General features: G+C 32.3%; 1 protein-coding gene across 1 annotated transcript; it reads left to right on the top strand.

The window, feature by feature from the left end:
* Positions 1-5,087: 5,087 nt before the first annotated feature.
* LOC145120497 (putative serine/threonine-protein kinase PBL28) lies at positions 5,088-10,759 on the top strand. Its single transcript, XM_079056309.1, has 4 exons — positions 5,088-6,081; positions 6,167-6,295; positions 6,435-6,535; positions 10,224-10,759. The coding sequence occupies exons 1-4, from the start codon at positions 5,167-5,169 to the stop codon at positions 10,573-10,575; spliced, it is 1,497 nt and encodes a 498-aa protein (XP_078912435.1). The 5' UTR covers positions 5,088-5,166; the 3' UTR covers positions 10,576-10,759.
* The last annotated feature ends 794 nt before the right edge of the window (positions 10,760-11,553 follow it).

Here is an 11,553-nt window from a genome sequence, read left to right as displayed (position 1 = left end):
GCAAGTGGCCTGTTTGGGATCAGAGACATGAGGAGCATTAGAACTGGACTTACTTTTGGGTCTATTGCTTGACGACCCAGGTTGAGACCTTCCTTTCCAGTTCTGTTTTGGAGGACCTTTCCTCTTCTTCCCTTTCCCTTCACTAATGGCCAGAATGGGAGCACTAGTAGGAGTGGAGGCAATACTCTTTCCATTCATCCATGCTTCAGTTGTTCGCAGGAGGTTGTGCAATTGAGCCAAAGTGGTCTCATTGTTGTTCAGATGATAAGTCAAGATGAACTGATCATAACAACTAGGTAAGGAGTTCAAGACTATGTCAATAGCCAACTCCTCATCAAAATGCACATTAAGCCTAACAAGGCGATCCACATATCGTTGCATTCTTTGCACGTGGCTACTACCAGACTCTCCCTCTTTCATTTTTCTTTATATGAGGGACTTTACCACCTCGTACTTTTCTTGATGGGCTCACATATGGTACTTTTTCATAAGGTCCTTGTTTATCTCGAACGGCCAGTAATGCTCATAGAATCTTTGCAGCTCAGGAGTCATGGTGGCTACCATGATGAAATCAACTTTTGTCGCATCATTGTAGTTCTTCTTATAGGTGGCTAGCTCTTCAGGAGTGGCCTTCTCTTCATCAATTTCATTCATTTCTTTCTCAAGGACATACTCCTTGTCCTCAAAACGAAGGGCCATTTTGATGTTGCTCATCCAGTCATTGTAATTGGTGCCATCCAATGTCACCCTTGAGCATATGTTCAACAACAAGAAGTTTTGATTGGAGGAGGAGGAACCAGAAGCATCATTTTAAGTAGACATCTGTAAAAAGAATGTAGTTTTAGTTAGATAAGAATAATCCTTAATATAGCAACCCAAAATGAAATATTACGGCTAGGATACAGCTATATAATTCAAAACTTAGAAAAGCGATGTCGTAATCTAATTGTAAATTTTATAAAGGTAGGTAAATGACGATTTACCAATTCCACCATTAGAAAAATTTTTTTTGAAAGAAATTAAGGTAAGTGAAATTCCTAGATCTTTTGAGATTCATTAAAACTATTCAATGTCCTGTTTAATCTCAGATTATGCTCTTCAATTTGTGACTAGGATATCGAGGATCACAAACAATATGTGAATACCATGCAAATTAGCTTGGCATTCTCAATGTCATATATCATCTGATTTTAATGTGCTGGTTTACCACACGCGCTCCATTAATCAATGAAAATTTTTAGATGCCCATTATTACTCTTTATAGTCATTATTAATGTGCCGGTTAAGCAGACGCACTCCACTAACTACTATAAAGTATAATGTGCAATTTCATGAAAAGGTTACACATTCACATTTCCCCAAAGTAACTAAGATTGAGATTTTAAATAAAAGGATTTAGTTACTTTTTAATATCATTATACTTTTATTGAGAATTAATTTTTCCTATCAAACAGGTACGGCTAACGATCATCCACCATACAAGAGAGCGGCAGTTAAGAATGGATACCCAATGGCGGTTATTTTATAGGTTGCTTCCTTAAACTCTCCTTATAGTATGGCTTCGTGAATGAGGCGTACTAGCGGTTCGACTGACTTAGTCTTATACATATAGTAATTATTAGACCTTTTTAATTTTTACATATAGTATAAGGTGTATTTTAAAACGTTTTCAAAATACTAGGTTTATCTTTAAATTTTGAAAATTAAAAAATTAATTTAAATTTAAAATAAACCAAATGATTTAATAATTATATATTAATTAACATTTAATTAATTAAATTAAATCAAATAAGGATTATCCAATTAAATTAATCAATTAATTTAATTATAATCCTTATATCCCTAAATTTTCGAAAATTAGATATAGGATTTATCCAAATTTAATTAAGATAATTACCAAATTTAAAATATCCCTAATTACCTATCAATTTTCGAAAAATAGCTTGGGGAGGAATTAAAGGGAATCAAATCCTTTCCTTAATTTCGAATTTCTTGGGGAGGAGGGTTAGGGTTTCAAAACCCTAACCCTAATTTCGAAACTTAGGGGGCAAAAAACCCTAATATCAATTTCGAAGTTTGAGGCCCTTTAGGGTTTATTAGTCATAAACCCTAATTTGATCAAATTTCACCAATTATAGCTAATTTAATTGAAAAAAAAAACCTATTGCTCTGATAACATTGATGGGTTGTAGAGATTACAAAACAAACTTAAAACTCTTAAGTGTGTATGCAACCTAAAACAAGATCTATGTTTTCACTATTGAACCTATAACTATGAACATCAAAATAAAAACCCTAGAAACCCTAGGTTATTTTAAAAAATCACATAAAAGGGTTTAGGATTACATACCTTGTTGTTATTATAGTAAATAACAATGATCCTTATGTTGTTGAAGCATTGGAAGCAAGCACCACAAGCGTCGTGTCTCCAATGGTTCACACTCAAGCTAGCAAGAAGGATGCTGAGGAGATAGGAGGGAGGACGTAAGAATTTCGGCCAACCATTAGGGAAATAATGAGTGCCGAAAATCAAAGGCCTAGGGGCCTTTATATAGTGCAACAAGGACACCCTAGATAATCCTAATTTGAATATAATAATAATATTTCAAATTGGTAATTATCCGGCTCCATATTTATCCACATGGGATATTCTAGAAACCCTAAAATATCCATTAGAAACTGTCCATGCCTTTTCCCGGAAGGTTTTGGAGCCTTTTGTCCCATTATTAAACAATTTCACTTTAGACCCTGTACTTTTAATTAGTTCTTTTAATCCCAAAATTAATTCCAATTAGTTTCTGATTAATTATTAATTAAATAATACTATTTCTAATTAATATGTTATTCTCATAATATATTAATAAATTATTTATTTCAATTTATTAATCAAATAATAAATCAACCTCTCTCTCTCTCCAAAAATCATCTTGTCCAAATGCTAGGTTTGAAGGCAACCCAAAAAGACCGTGCTATTATCAATTCAAGTTTATACCAATTATAGTTATGGGCTTAGACACCTAATCCAACAAAGAGTTGCATGAGTTTCATTAATTTTGAATGATTATTGAGTTGAGTAGAAGCATGACAAACACATTAAGTTAAGTTGGTTAAACCATTAAATTCCTTCCATAAAGAATCTAGTTTATTATAGTAATCTGATACTGATAACCCACATTGAGTTAAGGAATTAATTTTTTGATGTATGTTGAACACAACTGAACCATCAGATTTAAAATAAGTTTCATCTAATTCATTCGAGATAGAAACAACACTCTCAGAGCATGCATGACTTGCGTAAATGGTATTAGAGATGGATCCAAGAATCCAAGAACACGCGACATCATTTGCTCTTTCCCATTTATGTGACTTTATAGGATCATTGGCAATTTTATTTAATGTTCCATCCATAAAACCCAATTTGTTTTTAGGTTTTAGAGCTCTAGTCATGGAGCTTTTCCATATCTAAAATTTTCAGTTCCAAGCAATTTGAAAGAAATAATGGTCCCAGTTACAGTATCAGTAGGATGAATACAGTGGATCATCAATGCCTGGTGTATCAGTGGACTTATTCCCTGATCCACCACGAATTTTCCCAGCAGTCATAGAGATACACTAAATCAAACACAAAAAAACAGAGGCAATAGTGTTACTTAATGACCAAGATGTTCATGCAATTTGAAAGGAACCAAGACCAGTAACACGATATCAAGGAAATAACAAACGCAAATAGGGATATTAGATAGAATCCTTATAGAATACCAAAACACAGGAGCACGTGACACAATCCTGAACAGATGGAAGATACAGAAGACTTACAGTGGGGTATATAAGTCTTCTACAATAGCAATGACGATTCACAATCTTCAGAGAGACGGGTACCCACAATACAAACTACCAGAATATTAGGGTTACAAACCCTAAGTTGTTGAGAAAAAAACCTTTGCAGATAGGTTTTCGAGTAGGAAGCAAAATAGATCTCTTCTCCTAGGCTTCGTTCCTAATCGAGTTTTTTCAGATATCGGTATGTTCTCAAGATCAAGTTAAACGGACATTGATCCGTTCTTGTAGAGGATTAGTCAAACACCTAGTAAGAGATTGAGCGACTCTTGGAATTTCGACAAATGCGACGTGAACTCGACAGTCATACTACTTTGGATCTACAAAGATCTTCAGCAAATCTGCACAAGTTACATAAAGCTTCGTAGAACCATGGATCTTACAGAGAAGAAAAAAAAGTCTATTCAACAAGGAAACCAAGGTTTGACAAAATCGGTGTCAAAAACGAGGAATCCAGTGAAAGACGATCAGATGAAGTGGAAAAAAAGAAGAAATAAAAGGGCTACGATCACAAACTTTTAAAGACATTTTTCGCAAAATGCCGTAGACCTTCAAACGGAGCACCTATGGCTCTGATACCATGTGCAAAATAACAAACAAAATATTTCCCAACATGAACAAACTATTTCATTTATAGATCAGTTCGTTTGACATGTACTTACAAAAGAAAACTCACTACAAAACACTCTCAAAATTACACTCATACAATTCTTCGAACTAATGAACAATTCACTCAAATATGAAACCCTAACCGAACAGAAATGAGGTAAGAACAATAGAGAGAATCGTGAGTTATTTTTTACACAAGTTGAATGACCTCCACACCAACTTTAACACTTTAAATATCTGACTCAACTAGAGCATCTATGGAGCACTCAAACCCGGAGTAGAACCCGCAAACTCTACTTAATATATCACTTGCAATCCTTATAAATAATAGAAGTAATACAAAAGACCCAAATAACAAAGATAGTAAAATAATGAGTAAGTCAACTAAAACTTTGACCAATATTAAACTTTACCATTTTAACAAGTGTATTAATTTAATTAAATATTTATAACTAAAAGGTTTTTTAACGCATTTTAGATGTACAAAAGGTGCAGTTTCTTCTCTGCCTATATAATCTCCCATTAAAATGAATATATTGCAATCCATTCAATTAGAAACGTTGACCCAAAAGAGTCTTTTTTTAATGAAGAAAAAAAGATGGGGGGGGGGGGGGGTTCCTACTTTTGCAGATCTTTGAACGTAGGTTTAAAGTCACTTATCAGTTATGATAGCTTCGACTTCTTTCTTATCTCCTCTAATTTATATCTTCAATTCACGTAATGTCTCCGATGAACGAGTTTGATCACCTCAAAATTCGTCTAAAAGATATAATAGAGGCCACAGAAAACTTTGGTATCGACAGGCAGATCGGGGGTGGTGGGTTTGGACCGGTGTACAAAGGAAAACTCACTCTCTCTACAGGTCGACGAGCTGTGGTTGCTTTCAAGCGCTTAGATCCAAGATTTGGACAAGGAAACACCGAGTTCTGGAAGGAGATCATGTTGCTTTCAGATTGCAAACATGAAAATCTGATCTCTCTTTTGGGTTTTTGCATTGAGGGCGAAGAAAGAATCCTTGTATATGAATATGTATCTCGTGGCAGCCTTGATCGCTATCTGTCTAACCCTCGTCTAAGTTGGAACCAACGCCTTAAGATATGTGTTGGGGTTGCACGTGCTCTAACCTACCTTCATGATCCCAGAAAAACACAACGAAGAGTACTTCATCGAGATATTAAAAGCGCAAACATCCTTCTTGATGCGGAATGGACTCCAAAAGTTTCTGACTTTGGCCTTTCAAAAGTGGCTCCAGCTAACCAACCACGAACATATGTTGTCTCAAACGGTGTTGGTACACCTGGATATTGTGATCCAGTGTATATGGAGACGGGCTTTTTATCCAAAGAGTCTGACGTGTACTCTTTTGGAGTAGTATTGTTCGAAGTGATGTGTGGGAGATCATGTTGTGAATATCGTAATGGTGATATAGTCAACATTTTAGTGCCTCGATGGAAAAAATGTTGCGATGCGAAAAAACTTGATAGCATTATTTGCGCAGGTCTGAAAGAGCAAATAAATTGGGATTCATTAGTGACGTTTTCAGCTATTGCCAGTCAATGTTTAAGTCGAGAATATACAGATCGACCAACAATGGCTGAGATCCTCAAAAACCTTGAGGTTGCACTTGAACAACAAGTAAGTTTACTTCGCCTTATGAATTTAAATCTAATTTTTCAAGATATGACAATGAATTTATTATTATTTATTTATATTTTTGTAGAACTTCGATCCAGACAACAATGCTTTAGTTGATATTGCCAAGCTTGCATTACATCGGCTATCCTACACATCACATCAGGAACTTCACTCACTTCTCTCCAAAGGGATTCTTGTTGCTGACGGACAAACGGTAATTAATTGACTGTTTCTATTGTGCTGGCCGTTATTGGGTATTCTATTTTACTTTCATCTTTCTGTTGAAGCTAAGTGCAATTCAATGAATTGAGCTCTCAATCATATATAATTAATTTGAATATGTTTATAAACAGTGGGTTTCAGTAAATAACAATGGAAGAATTCGAGAAATGATATCTGCAGTAAAATGCGTCTCTGGGGGGTGGTTTGTATCTGAAACCGCAGATGAATCAAGGTTAGTGCATTTCTTCTAAGCCTTTACCTAATGAAATGATTTGTTATGGTTTTCTTTTGTTTAATAAATTGCGAAACAAATTCTTTAAAACTTATTTTCTGTTATATATTCTCACCTTTTCGATTTTAACTAATAAACATCTTAAATTTATACCAAAATAGGTAGCTATATATTAGAGTATTATATTATATTTATCTATTATTTTGTGTCTTTAATTATGTTAAAAAATAGGTGACATGCAATTAGAGCACTATTATTATTATCTATTATTTTGTGTATTTATGTGATGTAGATCCTTCTCTTAATTAGCGTGAACTACTTGCTATTTAGACATTTTTGTAGAAACTAATTAATGATTTGGTGCTGAATCTTTAAGAACCTTTAAGATGCCCAAATGACTCAATGTTGTTTGTAGAGCTGTGAATAGAAAAAATTATCATTTTAGTAGCACCAGAAGCTTAAATTAATAGCAACATAAATTAATAAATTTAACACAATGCAATGGAGTATGGGATCAATAGAAATCCTTCCAAAATCTAAAGCGAATAACCAATGATTTGAAGTGCAAGAATTGAATAAATAGAACATGAGTATAAACAAGTTAACGACTTATGATGGTGGTTACGGTTATTGGCGTAGGTCAGTGGAAGGACTGATTTCTTCTGACGCATTTACCGGCAAACATGTATAAACCAAATTCCTTCAAAAAGTTGTTGAATCAAAATATCTAGTTTGTGTTATTAACTACTTCTACCCCTTTGTCGATGAGGTGGTGTGGGACTAAAATATCGAAATTGATAACGTGACATTTATTATGTATTGATTTGTATAGTTGTGCTAGATTTATTATTTGTTCATTGTATATACCCACTATAAATAGTCATTCCCATAGGCTTACAAATGCTCATAGTTTGTATCAATATATCACTCTAGTTGTGCAAAACCCTAAAATATTGTATACTTCCACTCTTATTAATAGAGATATAATATTTTGACCATATTACTTGCATTTGATTGTTTGATTCGTGATTAATTCTCTTAATTTTGCACTGTCATTTCATAATAAACTTCATGATAGGTATCAGAACTAAATCTTAAAGATCCAAACGATTATTTCAAATCAACGTTTATAAATGATGATTTTCTCTCATCAATCTTACTCAATTTTTCAAGATATGTAAGTATTCTGTGTTGAAAGGCAAATTCAATCCAGTAATATCAAAATCGATTCAGTTTTGAAATTTCAATCTAGATATGTAATTCTAAACACGCTATTACTTCAAAATATTCATTCTTAATTCGATTTTTAGAAGATAAGAAAAAAATATTCAAATTTTATTCACAGATTCATTTCATGTCTATTTTCTCTCTCTAGCATTTGTTCCACATCTATTTTCTCTCTTTAAAACTCTCATCGGATCTACTTTCTATTTCTTGAAATATTCAACATATGTTGATCTTTTCAAGTCCTCCCTAATAATAATAATAATAATAATCCTAACTAATAAATGAAAATACTTTTGCAACCTGTCATCTTCTCCTTCATTTTGACAAGTGTCATTTTCTAGGATTTTTAAAATTGTTATTTTCCACTTGTCATTTTTTTGGGATTTTAATTTTCTTAAAATAAATTTTTAAAAATTTTTAATGGGTTATATATATGTAAGGTTATCATAAATGCTCCAAAAGATTATATTTTGTTATGGAAAAATATTATTTTTTAAAATATTTAATGTCTATATATTCATATTAAATTTTTATTTTTAATAAATTGTGTAATACACGGGTCTCATACCTAGTATAATTAATTAATTTCCCTAATAAATAAAAATAATTTTGCCACTTGTCATTCTATTATGTATTTTGTCACATGTCATTTTATGGTAAATTTATATTAAATTATATCCATGTGTCATTTGTGGTTTTCCATTTTATTAAATTTCATATAATATTTTAATACAATAAATGTAATAAGAAATGTATATCTAATTCATTAATGCTACTTTCCTTATATTTTCTAAAATTGTAAATTGAATCCAATTATTTTAGTTGTTTATTTATTTAAATTATTAGTTTAAATATAAAAGATAAATAAGCACTTCAATTTTAATAACTAAATATTTTATTTTTTTCTTATAAATTTAAATTTTCTAAATTGTTAGATCTTAATTTTTGTTTATTTTTTGAATAAACTCGTGTAATACATGAGTTTCACAACTAGTTTGATATTATATGAAAAGACTCAAGTTTATAGAGAATGGTTAGCAATCATTGGATTATGTGAGTATAGATTTGGTTTGGAGTAATTTGTGAATAAGTGCCGAAAGATGAAAAAATCACAAGAAATACATTAATTCCGTACGGTGAAAAAGATAAACCTGGAAAGTTAATTGCAATCCTTTTCATCATTAATCCAACAATTATCGGTGGGATAATTTGATGTGTGTTCTTAAAATAGATGTGAAAAGGAAAAGAAAACAGACGTGATAAGAATAGAAGTGTGTTTCTGAAGATTCAAGTGTTGGATCATGATGGTCTTCTATATGTTCGTGATGTTCTTCACGTGTGTCGTGCTCATTATTTCTCTATAATTTTGTTGCATTCTTTTCTCTTCTTACAAATGTGCAACAAAATTATAAAGAAATAAAAAGTATAGCTCATGTGAGAAAATTTCAAGAAAATTTATTGTGATGTGTAGAGCATAGTCAATTTAGGAAGAAAAAAAATAGTTGTTTTTTCTAACTAAAGTTATTGTAAACTTTAGTGTGAACTTGTAAACCTTAGTGTGAGTTAATGGTGTATATGGATGGTTTGGTTCGGTTATTGGTCAAAACCGAACCATAGCCATTACAATTAGTTAATGTATTTTGGTAGCTATTAGGTTGCGGTTAATATTGGTTTTGTTAGCGGTTTTGGTCAGTTAATGGTTATGGTTAATAGTTAATATTGGTTAAAATGACATAAAAATAAAAACACTTTTCTATAAAAATTGGAAAACATAAAGTTCATTGTTATAAAAAGTGAATGATTGTGTATATAGTTGTATCGATAAAAGATTACTTATTTTATATAATTCCAAATATGTACCTTTTAAATTTTCAATTCCTAATATAATTTACATACCATATATTCAATATTATATTATTATAAAGACATTTATTAATATTATTGGTTCGGTTCGCTTTATAGTGGTTCAGTTTTCGTTGAAAACCATAACCAAACCATATGTATTCGGTTAATCAAAATTAGAAAACGCATCATATCTTTTAGTAATGGTTCGATTAAAGTGTTTTGGTTATAACGGTTAATTTGGTTTTGGTTCGGTTTCTCGGTTAATATGCTCATCTTTGAGTAAATCAAATTACAAGTGCGGTTTAAGACTTTGTATGATTTGTATCTTTTTTGTGATAATAAAATTCTCTCTCTTTCCTTCATCCCTCGATTAGCCAATTAGATTGTAAACCAAGTTAAATATTGTGTTCGGATTACAGTTTTCCTTTGTAGTTTTTCAGTAGTTTTATTACACGTGTTTTATTGAAATCGTTTATCGTTTTTTGAAATTAACTTGCTTTATTGAATTCCTAACGATTCATTCGTCATTTCTTTGTTCATTCCTAGCTTATTTTTTTTAATTATGAAATGAAAAGTGATCATTTATAGGTAGTAAATTCAATGGTGATATTTGCAGATTTTCAAATGTCCAAGCGGGTATGTTGTGCTATGGTTTCAAAATAAGAGGGAGAACTCAGTTCTTGACAATAAATGTCACATACACCATTTACCTTGTATTCAAATGTGACAATATGAACAATGAAACACATGTACCCTTCAAATGGAAATTGAATAATGAGACGAAGTACTCAAGTTCATGCCTGACGCTTGAGAGAGGAGATGGATGGCTAATGTCTCGACTATATCAATTTACCAGCCATCGCAAGGATTATGATTTTGGGATTGAGTTTATGTTACCGACTCAGTACTCACGTACTATGTTCTATCTTGAAGGCATTGAATTCAAGCCTATGGAGTATGTAAACTGAAAAAATAAATTTGTTTTCTTTAGTACATTTTCTTAAGATTTAGATTCAATTTATTTGTACAAGTTAGCATGGGGACAACTTTTAGCCTAAGAAAACTTGGCTTGTACACTGAAAAATAATGGAAAAACAAATATGTTGCTAAATTTATTAAGTGGAATGTGCCATGCACCTTTCCTCATTCAAATTGCGGACTCCTTTGCTTTTTTATCCCCTCAATGAAATCTATTCAAGCAATCATGACATGGTAAATGTGATAGTTATTTGATAAATTCATATTCTTTTCTCTTTTTGAGACGATAATTGTGATCCACCATAAATTTCAAACATCCTCGAGAACACACTTCTACAATCCTTAAGATCCAAACCAGCTAGTCACTAAGTCCCCAACGCCCAACAATGCACTAAAACCTAAGCATGCCATTAGGACTAACGCTCCAAGACCTAAGAGTCTCATTCAAACGACACCGGGTCCCGCCCCTAAGAATCATACTACCACTGGTTCACGATACATCATGACACCTTCTAACCACTAAAACGATAGGCTCATGATGCTACGTCGATATTGTCGTTATTCCATCACTGTCCTGGAGACTCATGACCAGCACCACAGGGGCCTAAAGTGTAACGCCCATGTTTCTAGGCTATGCATTAATATTGACGTTATAGTCTAGGTTAACATTTGTAACTCATTTTGAAGAAATAAAAAGGAATTATGTGAATATTATGTGTATTATGTGTTTTATGCTTAATTACTAGGATTTAATTAATTAAGAATAAAAATGAGCGTCGAAAATAAATATTAGATAAATCCGATATATATTAAGAAACTTGTAGTGGGCGTGACAAGGATTACGGATATATAAAGAATACCAAAATCCGAGTTATAACGAAGAAGTTATGACCTGTCGAAGTTTCGCGACAAAACCGGCATGGTGCCGAATGTCGTAAAAAGTGAGTTTTTGATAAACTACTTTTTAG

Source organism: Lactuca virosa, chromosome 6 (genome assembly GCF_052849685.1).
Source record: "Lactuca virosa cultivar CGN04683 chromosome 6, Lactuca_virosa_CGN04683_v6, whole genome shotgun sequence".
Lineage (NCBI taxonomy): Eukaryota > Viridiplantae > Streptophyta > Magnoliopsida > Asterales > Asteraceae > Lactuca > Lactuca virosa.
This window is presented reverse-complemented; position numbering and strand designations above follow the sequence as displayed.